The following is an 18,818-nucleotide window of genomic DNA, read 5'->3' as shown; positions in this document are numbered from 1 at the left end:
AGACACATGACAAACATAGGAGACAACCATTCTTTAAGCTAATTGTCATTGTTTATTTACTCATTCATTCATTCATTTGTTATATTTTCAGACCTCAGTGACAAAGAACTGAGTTATTTACACTCTTAGTTCACGGCATGTAATGAACACAGTCTCCACTCTTGTTTTTCTTTCTGCCCCTTATCCACCCACAGGCACCTATTGCCATCTACCACTTTTGATATATACACTTTAAACTATGTAGTCTGGTTTTATGTGTATGTGTTTATCATTTAGAAAGGTGGCATTGTGCTGTGGACCTCATTCTGTTTCTTACTTTTTTTCAATGAACAATATGGTTTTAAGATTTAACCATGTTGTAACATGTATATCTAGAGGTCACTGCGTTCAAAGTATTCCACATGGTATGTCTCCCACATTTTACTTGTCCATTTCCCTAAAGATGCTCACGTAAGTCTGACTCTAACTCCCTCCTACCACAAACAACACTGACATACGTAGTACGTGTCCCTTTATACACAGATCTCTCTGCAAGTTCGCCTCTGGTATATTTCCACGCAGTGATGGGATTGCTGAGTCACAGGATAATTAACATAACTTAAGTTCACCCTGTTTTTCAGGAATGCTTCATGAGTTTACATTCCTCTCAACACTGTATTAATGCTTTAATTCTCACCTCTTCACCAATATTTGCTTATTATTCACACTTCCTGAATGCTGTCATTCTTAAGGGTGTACAGTGCTATCTCACTGGTTTTTAAATTTTTCATTCTTTGCTCACCAGTTAGTTTAAGCATCTTTTCACATATTTGTTGTGCCATTTACCTCTGCTTCAAGCCCTAGATGTTTTAATGGCCCCATATCAGTGTTTATGTTAATTTCTCAGCCTACAGTTCCTGAAACCTTTAAAACTATAAATCTGGACCCCGTATCCACACAACACAGATTTCAGTTTTGATTTCTTGTAAAGAACACATTTTTTCCCATTCAAATTCTTTTTTTTAATATTTTTTTAAATTTTTTTATTTATTTATGATAGTCACAGAGAGAGAGAGGCAGAGACACAGGCAGAGGGAGAAGCAGGCTCCATGCACCGGGAGCCCAACGTGGGACTCGATCCCAGGTCTCCAGGATCGCGCCCTGGGCCAAAGGCAGGCGCCAAACCGCTGTGCCACCCAGGGATCCCTCCCATTCAAATTCTGAGGGAGATGGCATACTTATTCTTCCTCTAGGCCAGTGGACAGAATTTTACCAATCATTTGAAGTCTCTAGGCTTTATGTGTTGGTCCTTGAATGAATATTAGAACTCCAGACACCAGTCAAAGGAGCCCATGTATGATTTATAGCCCACTTAGGCCACCACCTAGGCCTCCTGTTACCATGACAATCTTGTACTTTTTCCTTTAATTTCTGGCACCCATGGACTTTCCTTTCCTTTAAGCTTGGCTATGCATCAAACTTCTTTTATGTTTTAAGAATTGTTTCCCTGTTTTTATAGAAGGAAAGAGTCATTCTTATTAGCTCAGTCCATCATGTTACCATGTGGCCCTACCTTGTAAATTTCACTATACTTTTAAAGTGAGTATTTAATATACTTTTTAAGAATAGAAGGATTGCAACAAGGACGAGAGTTTTATAATATATGTGAGATATTTCTGTAAAAGGAATTCCATTTTTCAAAGAAGTTTCCCTTATTTCCCTGTTTTTTCTACTTTCCACAGAGCAATAAACAGTAATTACAACTCTCATAAGTAAGCTGCTCCATCGTACTGGACAGTAATAATATCTTTATGTTTCAAGTCCTCATCATCTCCAAAAGCTCCTTTCCTTTCACTGCGCAGTCTCACTACACTCTTTCACAATAACATTGCACTCTGCTCAAATTCAAAGAGCCTGAACAAAAAAGCTAGAGGCCCAAGGATTTTTGGGTACTGATTTAGTGGCAGTGTCTACTGGCACAAACCTTCTATTTATTCATAACTGCCGTAATAGAAATGAAAGCTACTTTAATGAACAAGGAACTGAAGAATGAGATCATTAAATATAATGAAACATTTTAAATATAATATCTTGTGTTTTCCGATTAGTGTCAGGTAAGTATCTAAGCTATCTATCCTGAATTCTGGTTACAGAGAAAAAGGTCAGAGGCAATTACAAGCAAGGTGCTTCATATTAGCAGGTCCATTTTTAAAACAATGAGATCCTTTGGAACAATTACTTTACTCTTTCTTTGTATCAGAGGTTTCCTTTGGTCCTTCTGTTGGTAATCCATTTATGTCTGTGCCTTTATTGTCTACTTTGCCTTTTTTTAATCATAGGATTCTTTTTTAAAAGTCTGATTAATGTCTGTGGCCAAAACCTGTGGTCATAGGGATATCACAGGATGTGAGAGTACCACCAGCAGAACGGCATTTATGTCAGCAATGAAGGGCTAGGTAACACATTAACTTCATCTAGATCAGATTAAAAACTGAATTGCTTACCACTTGAAATATCTTTGACTGTGATGATGAACTTCACGTATTCATAAGTAGGGCTGCTACTATGTTCAACATCTCCTCTCTTAAAATGACAGCAAAAATCAATATGTTTTCCCACTAAGAAAAAAGAACAGATACAAGTTTACAATTGTACATTACCATATTCTGCAGGATTATTTCATAGGACTATCATCTTACTTAGAACAGATTTTACAAAAACATTATTTTCTTTCCAGGAACATTAGCACTGCATAAATATCTATGCTGTATCTGTAGAGTGGAGTACCAGCTAGAACATTATTTATAGAACACTAATGCAATTATATGAAAACTGAAATAATCACAGTTCATGATAAAGAACAAGGTTTAATGGAGGAGAAATTTTTTAATACTAGAAATATAATTTGTGAAATTACATTAATACATAATCAGCAGCTATATTGTCCCTAATGTTTTTATTTTTATTACTTCTCTGAGTGACTGCTACTCGTCTCTAAAAGAAAAATCTAAGAACTTACAATTGAGAAAAAATGATCTGTACCTGAGCTTGACAAAGGAAGTTTGAGAGCAATCTTTCGATAGACTTCGTTTTTCTCATTATCAGGCAGAAGACTTAATAACTTTTTGCCTATGAGATCATTCTTGAGAAAGAGAGGATACATTTTGTTATATCTGCTACTACTGGGTACTTTCTTCACCTCCTTATCTCCAGTAAGCTTATCATCATCTGCTCCCCCTCAGCCACCTCATGGTCATATGTATGTATTATGCCTCTCTACAAGTCCCAGTTCACATTATCCCACTCTACGCCCAGTACCCCCTACCTTTCGCAGTGCACTCACGCAAGTACTCTACCTCTCCCACAATAATTCCACACATTGAGACCTCCAGTCCATTCCCATCACATTTCCACTGGGCGTTATCTCCTGCAAATTGTCACATCCCTCCTTACCCAGCTCAGATCCCTTAGTGGATCACTATAATCATTATAATCACTCCCATGTTCTCTTTCTGTCTGATGTATCTGCCTGGGAAAATTTCAAATCTTGATCTACCTTCTACCTTCACCCAAGAAACTGCTTGTCTATGGCAAAAAAACCACAACCATGTTATATATCATTTTATATGAGTACTCAGATCTCTTTAGAAATCATTCTACATTTCCCTAGACAAAGCACTCTGCTACTCTTCGGTGTGACTATTTCTTGCCTTTTTCTCCTTCTTTAAATCTCCAACCCTCCCTCATTCCCCTCATATTCAGCTGGGGATCTCATTTCTTATTGTGATTACAAACAAAGGGTAAAAGAAGTGTCAATATCTTCCTGCCATCAAATATACCATACCAACCTATCTGTTCCTGTGGCTAGAGACCTACTTTTTCTCCTATTCCAATGAATAAGTTTCCTCAACTAGTCAAGGATATCATTCCAGAAATTTCCCCGTCCCCCACATCATCAAGCTTTCCCTCTCTACCAGGACTTTCCCATAGCATGCAAATCCTTTATAAGAGACTCTACTGTATCAGTCATCTTAAAAAAAAAAAAAAAAAACCACACAGAAAATTCCAAAAATCCAAAACCTTCCTTGACCCTACACTCTCTCCTCCAGCTCTTCTCTGCTTTACTTTAGAACAAAAATATTTGAAAGAACTATATTTGCTGCCTCTCTTTTCTTCAGCTCTCACTATCCCTTGAAACTACACTAATTAGATTTTTACCCTAACCACTCCACTTCTGTCAAGGCCACCAATGTCCTCCACATTGCCAAATCCAATAGTCCATTCTCAACCCTCATCTTACCTGACATTGTAGAATTTGATACAACAAATCCTTCCTTCTTCTTGAAACACTTTGTTCACTTGGCTTTCAGGATACCATACAAATATGGATTACCTTCTGCTTCAAAGGCCATTCCTTCACAGTTTCCTTTGCTGGAGTTTTCTTGGCATTGGAGTGCCTAGGGCCTAGTCATTGGACTGCTTTCACTGTACTGTCTCCCTGGGTGTTCTCTTTCAGTTCTATCTCATTAAATACCATCTATCTTCCTACCTCTGGTCCAGACTTCTTTCTGGACTCTTCTAGACAACTCACCTTAGATGTCTAACAGGATTTCAATTTTAAGATATCCAAAACACTGTACCTGGATCTTTTCCCTCACAAAACATGCTCCTCCCACATTTCAGTAAAAGGCACCACTGTTTACCCACATGCTTGTCCTTGACTTATCTTTTTCCTCTTACACACCAAACCCAGCCCATCAGCAAACTCTTGGTAAAACAGTCAAAAGACAGGCAGAATTGGTCCACTTTTCACCACCTGGGCTAAGCCACTATCTCTAGATTGGATTACCACAAACAGCTTTAACTGATCTCCCTGCATCTATTTTTGCCACACCCCGGTTCTCACTCCATTCTTCACAGAGCAGTTACAGTGCTCCATTTAAGACATAAGTCAAGGGATGCTGGGTGGCTCAGCAGTTAAAACGTCTGCCTTTGGCTCAGGGTGTGATCCTTGAGTCCTGGGATCAAGTCCCACATTGGGCTTCCTGCATTAAGCCTGCTTCTTCCTCTGCCTGTGTCTCTGCCTCTCTCTGTGTCTTTCATGAATAAATATATAAGATCTTTTTAAAAAAATAAAAAAATAAAACATAAGTCAGGTCAAGTTATTCCTCTACCTAACATTTTGCACCAGCTACCCGAATTATTCAAAGGAAAAGCCAAAGTACTGTCAATGGCTTATACAGCTTTCTGTTCTGGTTCCTTGCTATCCATTGACCTTAGTCCCTCCCACTTTCATTCTTTCTCACTGCATTCCAGGTACACTAAACTCTATTTCCAAATACACCAAGCAAACAAGACACCTTGGCGCCCTTAAACTTGCTCTTCATTCAGTGTGAAACATTTTCTCCCAGATATTTATGATACTCTCCCTTATTTCATCCAACTCTCTACTCAAAAGTATTTGAAAAAGCACCAATTTCCTGACTTTCTCTTCCTACTTTTTTTTCACAGCACACTCATCACTATCCAATATTATAGTCCCATGTATATTTTTACCTTCATCACTATCCAATATTATAGTCCCATGTATATTTTTACCTTCATCACTATCCAATATTATAGTTCCATGTATATTTTTACCTGTTTATTATCCATCTCCCTCAGTAAAATGTAAATTGCATTAGAACAGAGACCTTGGTTGTCTTATTCACGGTTACATCCTCAACACTTAGAGCACAGCTTGGCACAAGTGAGCACTCAATAAATGTTGGTTAAATGAATGAATAATGCTGTACCATGTAGCTGAAATATGGTGACATATGGATAAATTGAATATCAGACATTAAGTAATGAGTTTTTAATGTGATAGGAACAAAGTAATAAACTATTCTTTGTAGCTAAATAATGGTTTTGGGTGATGAACCACAAAATCAAATAATTTGTAACTGATTAATATTAATAATATACAGTCAAAATTCAGAAATATATTTTTATGGCCTATTTGTAGAAGCCAGCATAGCCTATGAGTTAGCCCATGCTCAAATTAGCAGATGGATCCTGTCTCAATCAAGAAAAAGCATGGTTCGATTCAGGGCAGAAATATTACCTTAACTTAGCAAATAAAACATTATGAAATTAAACAGGCGACATATTTTGACAATGAAAGTCACTCAATAAGAAATTTACTTCCCAAAATAAATCTAGATATTTTTCATTAAACTTAACTTTTCCAATAAAAATTCTTTTATTGGTTTAGTTATAAAATAAACTTTAGGTACCAAACCAAGTTACCTCTGGTCAGTGGAGCCCACTCATCCATTCATTTGTCTAACCCATGATTAACAACTGCTCTATGCCAGACACTGTGCTAGGTGTATTCATATAAACTAGCTTACATAATACCCTAAGAGAGGAAGAATTATCCCATGTTTTGTTCATGAGGAAATTAAGGCTTGTCCAATTATTGAGAGGTCAGAAGTTCAGAGATAAGATTCACACCCAAGTCCATCCAACTAACTCTATGTCCAGTGTTCCCTCCAATACACCATGGCTGCCTCAAAGCCCAATTTGTATCAGGAGCAGATGACTTGCTATTGGGTCAGTTTCTGCACTGTGGACATTCTACATGAAGCAATTTATCAAGTTATTTTTCTACTGAGTACTTATAAGGGTTAAAAATGATGATCTTCTCATGAATTCTAATTTTAATGAATACATAGTTCAGTAAGGCAGATGAGACAGGCACAAAATTATGATGCAAAGTATACAATAAGACCATAATAAGAGGTACAAAGTGCCATGCCTCACCAGTTCTTTCTTTAGTAGAAGAATAAAGGATAGCATTGTTACATAAAAGAATTCAAAGTGAGCAGTCTTTTGATAGTGTACATTCCCTTGGATGGAAATACTGGCAATTAGTTTCTTATTAATTAACTACATTCTTTAAGGAATGTAATAGTGACAATGAATGCCCTGGAATTGACCACCAACTAAAAAAAGTGAATGTAACGATCATTCCAGTGATCCTGCTCCACAGTTCGATAAAGGGCAGAGATCTGAAAACATTATCAACATCATATTATTTTTGTAAATCTTTGGCATTTGCTCTTCTTATTACACAAGGCAGAAAGATCAAGGCACTCAAAGCTTAATGAAGCAAGGATTAAATACCAGTGAAAAGTTAAGGAGGTTTTTCAAGAGCCAAGTTTGCAAATACCTATCAGTTGTCCCACGAATATTAGTATGGTGAGCCTCAGTCATAACAAAAAAAAGTAAAAGAATTTACTATACTCCATAACATTTACTGAGAATCCAGGCAAGATGTATCTTTTTGTTGGCAGAGACATTCACATTAAACATGCATTAGAAAACTGTTCAACTGTATAGGGCAGAGGGAAAGATAAGAGCCTCTGCACGAAATTCAGACTGCATTTTGATTCAAACAAGACTCATCACTAGTAATTCTCTACTTTGCTGTAAGCTTTGCAGGGAGAACAGAACAAAACTCATCACCATTATCGTGAACTAACCATATATCTATGTTTGAAACCTGCTAAAGTTTCTGAAAAACTCAATGCTGGGAAACTGCTTCCATGAGGAAATGTGTTTGAAAAGTTTCATTTGTTTTAAAATTGTAAGAGAACAACTATATGTAAATTCACAGTTTTAACTTTTTTGGGGGGGGGAGAGTGATGAAGTGGAGTGAGTAGGAGGGCAGGCTGCTAGAAACTACAAGTTGCTACTAAAAGTGACTGCAAGTTTTTCCAAAGGAAAACACTGTCAAGGAAAAATGAATGATTGGGAAAATACAATGGGCAGATTTCAGATATAAATTTAATACCATGATGATGATAATATAATTTTAGTCATAATTGCATGTGTTAACAACACCATACCTTGGACTCCTCACATCTTTTTGTCACACCCCTGTCTAATCCATCAACAAAACTTATTTTACCTATAAAATATTGATGACTTCCATGTCCACCTTAAAGCAACCCATCACCATCTAAGCCTGGACTATTGCAACAGCTTTCCAAGTGGACTCCCTATGTTTCATGCCTGCCCCCACAGCCTACTCTTTTTTTTTTTAGTTTCAGCAGAGTTAACATACAGTGTTGTGTTAGTTTCAGGTGTACGATATAGTGATTCACCACTTCTATACAACAGCCGGTGCTCATCACAAGAAATGCACTCTTTCATCCCCACCACCTGTTTCACCCTTACCCATCTCCCCACTGGTGAACATCAGTTTGTTCTCTATAGTCTGTTTTTTGGGGCGCCTAGGTGGCTCAGTCGCTTAGGCATCTGCCATCAGCTCAGGTCATGATTCCAGGGTCCTGGGAGCCTCATATCGGGCTCCCTGCTCAGGGGGAAGCCGGTTTCTCCCTCTCTTTCTGCCTGCCATCTGCCCCCATCCCCATGCCACGCTTGTGCTTGAGCTCTCAATCTCTCTGGCAAGTGAATAGATAGGATCTTGGTAAAAACAAGAGTCTGTCTCTTGCTTTGTCTCTCTCTCTCTTTCCCTTTGCTCTTATGTGGAATTTAAAAAATAAAACAAACAACCCATAGCCTATTCTTAACATAAGAGCCAGAGTGATCCCGAAAAAACTTAAGTTCAGATAATTCCCTTCATCTGCTCCAACCACCACAATGGCTTTCTCCCTTATTAGAGGAAAAGCCACATTCATTATAATGGCCCTAGACAAGGCAGGCTTCTGTTACTGCTCTGACCTTATCACCTCCTAGTACTTTTACTTTTGCTCAAAGTGCTCCAGTCACAACAGCCCCTCTACCATACATTTTCCACACCAAGCACACTTGTGCTTTAGTGCCTTCTCATTTGCTTTTACTTCTGCCTGGAACATACTTGCTCCAATTATCTGCAGGACTCACATACTCACTCCATTCAGGCCTCTGTTCAAATGTCACCTGATAAAGCAGGTCTTCACCAGCCCCACATTTGTAATAGCCCACCTCCAGTCACTCTCTAAGTAGTGTTTTTTCCCACATTTACAGATGAGAAACTAAAACTCATGTAGCTGGTGAGTGACAGAGCTAGATTTTAATCTCCAGATTATTTGACTTCAAAGACAAAGTTCCTCCCACCCACAATGTTATCGCTTTAGAGTTGTCCAAGAGACAGAGGTATCTTGATATTTAGTGAAATTGTAAATTCCTGGAGCCAGGAAGATACTCTAGAAATGTTTTAGCCTCTATATTAATATGAGTTATAAAATTAAATTTTAAATCAAAGCCTGGAAAAAATTATGTGTTGTTACAAATTAAGAAGACTTGGGACTTAATGAGGAAAAGTGTGAAATAATGCCTCAGATATAGGCCTTTTTTTTTTTTTTACAACACTATACCCATCTCAGGTAATCAAATTCATGATTTAAGATTGAACCCCACATCCCAGGCTCTTTTACCTTAGGATGAGTCCATGCGTGTGTGTTACTGAAAATGCTGAAAGATGAAAGATCCTCTTGAGAGTGAAAACTTTAAACCAAATTACATAAAGAAACAAGGATAATACAACTAAGACCATCCCTGCATAAAATCCTCATGTAGTAGGAAAAATTCACCAGTCTCACTCAATGACCAATTTGGTTTAAGTAACATCTAATACAAGAATTTGGGAAGTTTTCTGGTCTTTACTGTAACAAAATTTAACCTGTCATGGATTATACTCATACACTCTTTCTGTAATATATATTTAATAAAACCGTTCTTCCATGATACAAGTACTCTAAAGTCCAATTCAATGAAAATCTCTAATAATTGTATTTTATTCAGCTGTTTTGGTATCCTACAAATATTAAGCTGAATTTGAAAATGTAACCTGTTTTCTAAAAGAAAGAAAGAGAATGAGAAAGAAAGGTATGGATCATACTATCTGTAAGTAAAGAGAAAAGAGCAGAAAAGCTCTCTGTGCTTCCAACTGGGACATGCAACATATTGGCTGGAATGGCATAACTGGTGGAATAAGCTTCTAATCTATTTCTAACTTAACTAAAGAATAATGTAATAAGACTCCTATTAATTTACATATTCTAAACTTGAGTGCTATAGATCTCTGGGTCAGAGTTCGTCAGGTTCTTTAGACAATTCTGTGGAATGAGGAATATATGGTAAAAGCAATGATCCAAATATGATTCACACAATTAGACAAATGACAAAGATTTCAGGAGTGGAGGTGGATGTATTCTACATATCTTCTCTTCACACATATGCATTAATGGGATAGGAAGATATGTAGTACTTTCATTGTGCAGCCTGAAGATCCAGAAAGGTTTTTAGGAAATCATATATTCTAAGTCAATGGTCCTATGAAGAGAGAGAAAGCTTTCCTAAAGAGGGGCAGAGTGACACCAAAGAGCTCAGGACTGAGTGACCTTTCTGGACACCACAGACCCTGACTACAACTCATAGGTAGATGTCTCCAGCTAAACTATGTCATCCCTTCTATAATTTTTCTAAATGAGATCATAATTTGTTCTGTAATATAAAGAAACAAAAAGCAAATCAGATCTGGGAATGGATGCCATGAGCCAGCATAAACAAATCATGACATTCATTGTTTAATCAGTACATAGTAGAATATGTCCAAAACCCAACACATCTATCCCAGTGAGGGCTGCCTCGCAAAGCAATCACCTTGGAGGCTAGCCACTGGATTCTGAGGAGACTGACATTTCAAAAAGCACATTCTTCTTTGGATATTGCCTCGGGGGCAGTTTACAACCCCCCCCCACACACATACACACAGAGTATTGCATTACCTACCAGAATTCGTTATTATAGATTTAAAACTGAAACCAATGAAGATGACAATAAAACAGGTACACATTTCGACAACACTGAAAGAACATCTTCTCTGTTGAGTTAAATGCTCCTGAAAACAAATAATGAACCCTGAAAAATAAACCAGAATGATCCTTTCCCCAAAACTGTATATACTTACTGGTAAATGGCCAAGGAGACAAGTGACGTTTCCAGCGACAAAAATTATCACTCCATCTGTGCTCAATATTATCATAAAGCCATCTAATGACTAATGAAAAGAGAATAATAATGTGATTAAATAGTAGAACAATAATAAAATGATGGCTTTATTTCAAAATGCATAAATAATTATACTAGCACACTGAAAATGACTGTGGTCCTTAAATATCAATAAAGCAGGCACAGACTTAATTAAAATTCCATTCTTCTGCCTCCTACACAGAATCTACTTAACCTTAAGCATGAGATGTTTATCAAACGATGTGTCACTTAGAGAAACAAATTTTAACTTACACCCAATTAACACAAAACTCTCCAATATAAGCTAGGAAGATTATTTCTGTATGTAGGTTGTTTCATATTCAATTCAAAATTAATTTCATAAATGCTAAGAATATTCACAGGGCAGTTTTATTTGTCATTATTTTAGTCATCTACTTATAAATATGGATTTGCCATTACTTTCCTGCTATATAATGGATCTGATATCAAGACAAATGCCTCCTGGTAGAGAGAACCCCTAAAATGATGAATAAAATATATAAGAACTTATATTTCAAAAGAAACCAAGCTTAAAGTAAAGTAAAGCAAACAGTCTGATATCAGAAATGACTAGAACATGGGAATTAAAGGGTAAGGGGATATTGGAGCCTGTATTTGCCTTGGAAATATCTGCACAGCATTGATGGCATAGAGATTGGGGGAGAGAAAGCAAAGTCAGGCCTACACAAGGTAGGAAGTGAAATCAGAGACTTCTGTATAAGACCAAGCTTCCCAAAGGGTAATACTGTCAGCAGGCAAAATAGATCTTATCCAGCAAAGGGACAGAGTCAATTCACATGCCTTCCTCAGCCTCAGCTCTGGCTAGAGAAGGAAAACTAAAGCTAGCCTCATCTGAGAATTGCTAATCAGAAGCCCAGACTTGGGGCACCTGGGTGGCTCAGTGGTTGAGCGTCTGCCTTCGGCCCAGGGCACAATCCTGGAGTCCCAAGATCGAGTCCCGCATCGGACTTCCTGCATGGAGTCTGCTTCTCCCTCTGCCTGTGTCTCGGCCCCTCTCTCTCTGTGTCTTTCATGAATAAATAAATAAAATCTTAAAAAAAGAAGCCCACACTCACACAGATTTGGAGCTAGAATTCACTAACTACCTGTGTAGACTTCCACACCCCAAGCCAATTATTTAGTGTAAAGTGTTCCTGACCCCAGATCTTCTCCAGAGAATCATTCTAAAACCAGGGTTCAAAGAATTCATGTGGATAAAGTTCCAAATAACAGGAGCTTATAATAAGATACTACTAGCACAGGAAGAAATGAAACATCATGAACTAGGGACAGTACAAATAATAAAATGAAGAATCATACTCAAAACCAGCAGATATCATAATTATTGAAGACAGAATATAAAATTCAAGTTTGCTTAAATGGCTTAAATAAATAATGAAGGGTATTGGAAATATGATGAAGGAACAAGATACTCAAAACTGACCAAGTAGATGTGAAAACTAAACAAAATGTCTAAAAATGAAATTATCATCAAAAATAAAAACTCACTGTACAGTTAAATAGCATGCTAGAACAGACCTGGAAAGAAAACAGAGCTGAAGAAATGACTCAGACTGCAATACAGAGAGACATGGGAATAGAAAATACTGGACACTGAACAGCATGAAGAAGGGAGTGAGGAAGTGCACTAAGACATTTTACACATGTCTGCTTTATTCTCAGAACAAATCAGTGACAGAGATTTTTTAATACCCATTTTACAGAGAAAGAAATCAAGGCTCAGAGATAACTCTCTCAAGGACACAGAGCAGGTAAATGACAAAGGCACAATTCTACAGCCCCATCTGTCTGACTCAAAACACCATGATCATTCAGGCTTTGGTTTGTGGCCTTTGAACTAAGTGAAACTAAACAGTGTCCTTGGAGATAGAAACCGTAAACACCTCATGTCCTTGAGAGGAAAAAGGAAGACTTGAAGGCTTGTTATTTAGAGGCTAACTTTCTACGTTGAATGGTATACCAGATATTATTTAACTTGCCACTAACCTATGCGAAGACTTGTTCATATTTGCTGTCACTCAAGATGAGTGGTTTTTGAAACTCAGTTGGCATAAGAAATGTCTGGAGAGCCTGTTAAAAATGCAGCCTCCTGGCCCTCTCAGAATTGAGACTCTGATTCAGACAGTTTAAGTGGGTCACAGAAATCTGTATTTTTACTAGGCTCCCGAGGTAAATCTGATATGCATGGTCTCCTAGCCACACTGCTAAAAACACTATTCTTTATCTTCTATTGGATGTATTCTACCGGTGAAGTGAAGTAATCCAAGAACAAACCCCCTCTTACTTGTAGTGTCTTACACTTGAAGTCTTCATAGCTCTGGAATGATGGAATCCAATTAGATCGCTCTCTAGAGGTTTCTGGATTGACTGTGCCTTTTTAGAAAAACAAAGAAAGGATAGAAAACTGTCACATTAAAATGATTAGCTATGGGTATTAGATTTTTCAAAGTTATAATTAATTTTATAGAAAAGACTCTCATGAGAAAATGCTGAGTGCTAATGAAGGAGTCGATGTAGACTAACTAATTGCTTGTAAATTATCATAAACAGAGAAGTGTTTGGAATTGAAAACGACCTTGAAGATCATCCAACTCAATTTCCACTGTACACACCTCTCCAAAATCTTTATGATTTTCAACCTCTAGTTCTTTCCTTTCCTTGACTTCTGTAAGTCTTCTGCATTCCACCAAAACCCAGTAAGAACATGCCAGAGAAGGTATAGGCTGTGTCAAGGGCTCTAGGCAGATGCGGATACCTAACTAGAATATCCCTAAGCCCTATCTCATATCTCTTCAAAGCTGTTAACAATGGTGTATCTCCCATCTATCCTTCTTCATTCTTCAAGATTTTCTGGTTTTCCCAATGAGCACTGTTTTGCTGCTGTGCTCACTCAGAGCCTTTGCTATCCATATCTGTCCCCTCCACTTCCCCCAATCCCACCTACTCCGCTAACATCACTAACACAGGTATTTCTCTAACACAGTCGTCCAATCTCCAGTTATTGTAATGCATGTCAATAACTATCAGTTTCCTCTCCTCACAGAACAATTAGAGACCCAGAGCATACGACTTTGATCCCTTTTAAAAATGTTAAACCCCCTGACAAAGATAACTCTGATAGCAATTCTTGATTTCCTAGTGGGTATGAGTCTCAGATCCTTTCCTATCAGTATATTTGCATAAGAGGCCAAGCATGAGCAGAAAAGCTCTGGAACTGTCACTAAGGAGGGAATGAAGAGAGAGTGTGTAACTGCATGGGAAACGACAAAATATAAAAATAAACCACACCAATTGCACAAATGCCACAAGATAAGGGTTTCTGACCACTCTCCCAGCCTGGAAACTCAATTCTGGTCACAGCTCCTCGAGCTCAGGAAACAACCTATGACACTTCCCCATATCTGATCGCTGAAGTCATTTCCCCATTGATTTTCAGCTCTACTTAGTGATTTTCATCTCCTAGACTCCCTCCAAAGAAATAAATAAGACTGAAAAGAATCTACATATTTCCAAGAAAATAAAACCAATGTATCTTATCAATCAACCATAAAGGGATTTTCCACATTACTATTATCCATACATTTATTCTTGTTTTGCTTGCAGGATGGGCATCATATCCAATTCTTCACTAAACCCCCAGTATCCAGCATAGTACTTAACTCATAATAGGGGCTTGGTAATTCTTATTGAACTAAAACCTTACTCATTCAGTTATTTAACTAATATTTTTTAAAAGATTGATTATTTATTTTAGAGAGAGAGAGAGCACGAGTGAAGGGGCAGAAGGAAAGAGAAACTCAAACAGACACTGCACTGAGCATGCAGCCCGACACAGGGCTCAATCTCATGACCTTGAGATCATGATCTGAGCCAAAACCAAGAGTCAGATGCTTAACCGAATGCACCACTCAGGTGCCCCATTATTTAACTAATACTTACTGAGCTATGACCATGTGTCTTATTCTGTTTAGAGGCTCAGAATATAGTATGAACAATACAAGTGATGTGACTATCCTTTTATATCTTACAGACTGGTGGGGCTGGTAGACAGATAATGAACACACGGACAGGAATGACAAGAAGACAGCTACAGGAAAACCTGGGAACAAAGAATCTTGAGCAGAGGAAGCAGTAGTAAAAAGTGAAGCAGGAAAGAATTTTGCCTATTTAAATTACAGACAAGAGGCCAAAGTGGCTACAGCAGGGTGACCAAGGGACAGAGTACTAGGAAATGAAGCCTGAAAGACAGGCAGGGTCACATCATATAGGGTATATGTTAAGGAGATGGCATTATTCTAAGTGGAATATTAAATACTTTTAAGCAGCAGAGTTATATGTGTTTTTTTTAAAGGATTTTATTTATTTATTCATGAGAGACACACAGAGAGAGGCAGAAACACAGGCAGAGGGAGAAGCAGACTCTGTGCAGGGAGTCCGTTGTGGGACTCGATCCCGGGACTCCAGGATCATGCACTGGGCTGAAGGCAGACGCTCAACCACTGAGCCACGCCATCACAGGCGTCCCATGTGATATGTGTTTTAAGGGGGGTCATAGGGAGAGAGATAACCTTAAAGCAGGCACCCCACCCAGTGTGGAGCTCAATCTCATGACCCTGAGATCATGACCTGAGCTGAAATCAAGAGTCAGATGCTTAACTAAGACACCCAGATCCCCTTGGGGTGATATGTTTTTAAAAGACCACTATGACTGATTGTGCAAAATAGATAAAATTGAGGAGCAAGAGTGGAGGCAAAGTGTCCTAGGAGACTTCTACAAAAGTAGAAGGCTGGCGGCCTGGATTAGGTTGGTATATCAAGGCTATGGAAATGGGGAGAAGTGAATGGATTTGAGATATATTTTAAAGGCAAAACCAAAAGGACTTGCTGATGAATTGGGTGAGAAGGTGGAAGAAATGGAGGACACAAGAATGATTTATAGAGTTTTAGCTCTGGCTACTGGAAGAATGGGTGGTGGTGCCAGTTACTGGAATAATGAAAACTGGGTGGGGGGTGGAGGGGTATGAGAGGCAATGGAGTGGAGAGGGACCAAGACTTCCTTTACAACCATGTTAACTTTTCTATTAGGTATCCAAGAGAAGAAGTCACATAGGAAACTTGCTGATTTAATAATGAGTACAATTTTCAAGTACAGAGCTTAAATAGGTCAGTGCTAGAGACAGATTTAACAATCAGGGGTCACTGACATCCAGGTCGCACTTCTAGTTAAGAGACTGGATGAGATTACCTAGGAGATAAGTGTAGACAGAGAAGAAAAAAAGTCCAAGGACTGAGCTCTGAGGCACATAAGTGTTCAGAAGTTGAAAGGGAAAAGCAGAAAGTAGGAAAAAAAGAGAAGGAGCAGCCAATGAGCTAAGAGAGAAACCAGGTGTGTGTATTATTCTGGAAGCCAAGAGAAAAATACTTCAAGAAAGGAGTGGTCACTTGTTCAATGTTTTTAAAAGGCTAAGAAAGATGTGGAGAGTTAAAAACCAAATAATTCAGCAATGTGGAAGTCACTCATTCCTGATAAAAGCAGTTGTACTGGAGCAGTGAGAGCTGCAGCCTCAATAAAGTGGATTGAGGAAAGAATGAGGGATGAGGATGGGGGGGACAGGGTCTATACAATCATTTCAAGAAGTTGTGCTGTGAAGAGTGTACAGAAACTGTAATAGAAGTATCACAAAGTCAAGAAAATATTTTTTTAAGTAACAGATTTTACAGCATGATTATATGCATATGGGTATAAAACCTGTTCAGATGTTTTGAGTTAAGCCTACTTAAGTATTATAGGTACTATTTTCCACCCTCAGGGCCAAGTTTCCCTTAGCAACATTTACCATATGCTTCAAGTGCCTAAGACACAGAAATTTGCATTATTATTGCCCAGTATACTCTATCAATTCTTATTTCCTCGTTCCACTTTTGCATGAACCTTAACAATATCTTCAGCATTGGCTATAAACAAACTTATAGATAGAGAGAAACTAAGAGTCTGTGTATTAGAAGATGCTTCAGGAGATCCTCTATTCATTAATTTCTCCCAACGATGCTTGAAGTAAAGGGAGAGACCCTGCTGTTCCACCCACAACCAATTTTCAATATGGCTAATCAAAAAGCTGTTAGGATGGGTTGGGGTGCCCAGACCGAACCTTCCTTCTTCTGTGAAAGTGCAGTAGTGCCCTGTGATGTTTTAGATCTGTCCCCTTTTACGGGATAACCATGAGTTTGAAGCATGGCATGCAGTTCTGTGAAGAAGGTATTGTATTGGTTCTTCTTTTTATTTTCAGATACATTAGATACATCCCTAAGTGACAAAAAAGAAAAAAAAAACAACAATCAGTGTTGTTAATGGTAAGGGTAGGTCTAGGAATTCAGATGATGGAACAACTGATGGAGAAGAAATAGGAAGGGAGAAAAGGGAGTTATTAATGTTAACATTCGAGCAAAAATCCAGTCCCTTGATCATTCATAGGACAATAATAACTGTCAATATTAAAATGAGGAAATGAAAAAAAAATAAAATGAGAAATCAAAAGCCAATCTTATCTCCTTTAGACTGTGAGGCCCTCGAGGATAGGGACCACATCTGTCTCAGAGTCTTCCAGAGCAAAGCCCAAAAGAGTAACCTAAGAATTATATGAAATAAATTAAATCCAAATTAATGTGAATTTAATGGTGGATCTTTGTTCCACCATATATTCTTACCTGTTTTTACAAGAGCACTCCTGATTAAAGACAATTCTTTCTGAATGATATATAATTACTCAAGAGGCTCTTGCAAAGCTATTGCTCCTGCTCAGAGAGAAGGCAGAGCAATAAAATGTTAATTGAGATCTTTTTTTCAACCTTTGAAAAACAGATCACACTGAAAAATTTGGACAAAAACTTTTCCATTGGTGCAATGGAATTTACTTTAGATGCTTGAACTGGAAAAATAAGGTAATTTATCTTTTCAACAAATATGAATTCAAGCTCTAGGCAAGCCATGGACCCAAAACAGGCTTCTAAACCTATCAGGGAGTGTAAAGCACTGATTTAGTGTCAACGCTGGGCAGCCACTGTGTAAGTCATAGGAGACACAGTTTGATGTGGGAGACTGTCAGATACATGGGTAATGCACTAAGTATTATTACAGAGTTGGAGCTAGTGGGTTTATGGAAAACCCACTGGAGAGACCAAGTTTCCCTGAGTCAGGCTTCCCTGAGGAAGCAGGATTTTGTTAGATGTGAAACAAGAACAGAAGACAGGGGAGAGGGCTTTGACAGAAATATCAGTTATGAATTCATACCTCTTCTCTTTTTCTCTTTCAGTCTCATCCATTATTCAGTGATATAATGAAGAATTCTGAAATCAAAGTGGAACAACATTTTACTAAGGTATCAGTCTATGATGAATCACAATAAAGCAATAAGACTAATCAAAATTCTCAATTGCATAACACCTTTCCCTTAAGGAATGCCTACTTCTGTTAAAGATAGAATTTCATTAAGTACCAATAACCCTCTCATACGTTATGTAGATGCGGAAGGCTTGCTTTGTTGTCTGATCCCCAATGAATGTTTGTCACAATAGCATTACAAATGAATGAATATATTTGAAAAAGTTACAAAAACATTCTGTGAAGTATGCACAACTTAATCCAAAAGTATCTGTAGATTTAATTCCATACCATTAAAATTCGTTTAACTTTCACTAACTTGAAGAACAGTTCATGAAACAGATGTGGGTTAAAAGCTTCATATCTACCTCCAATAACATGCCACCACAGACAA

General features: G+C 37.9%; 1 protein-coding gene across 3 annotated transcripts in view; it reads right to left on the bottom strand.

The window, feature by feature from the left end:
- Window positions 1-18,818, bottom strand: part of PASD1 (PAS domain containing repressor 1) — a 92,420-nt gene that overhangs the window by 39,127 nt on the left and 34,475 nt on the right. For 2 of the 3 annotated variants that reach the window (XM_072743460.1, XM_072743459.1), the window contains exons 2-7: window positions 18,335-18,390; window positions 17,196-17,350; window positions 13,331-13,419; window positions 10,943-11,032; window positions 3,022-3,121; window positions 2,484-2,597 (exon numbers count right to left, since the gene is read on the bottom strand). In XM_072743460.1, coding sequence (XP_072599561.1) covers window positions 2,484-2,597; window positions 3,022-3,121; window positions 10,943-11,032; window positions 13,331-13,419; window positions 17,196-17,350; window positions 18,335-18,366 — 580 coding nt within the window. In that variant the 5' untranslated portion in view covers window positions 18,367-18,390. The remainder of the gene's footprint in view (window positions 1-2,483; window positions 2,598-3,021; window positions 3,122-10,942; window positions 11,033-13,330; window positions 13,420-17,195; window positions 17,351-18,334; window positions 18,391-18,818) is intronic. The other variant, XM_072743461.1, reaches the window with a different exon arrangement.

This window comes from Vulpes vulpes, chromosome X, assembly GCF_048418805.1.
Source record: "Vulpes vulpes isolate BD-2025 chromosome X, VulVul3, whole genome shotgun sequence".
In the NCBI taxonomy this organism is placed as follows: domain Eukaryota; kingdom Metazoa; phylum Chordata; class Mammalia; order Carnivora; family Canidae; genus Vulpes; species Vulpes vulpes.
Note: the sequence above shows the minus strand (reverse complement) of the source record. Positions and strands in the feature narration are given on the sequence as shown.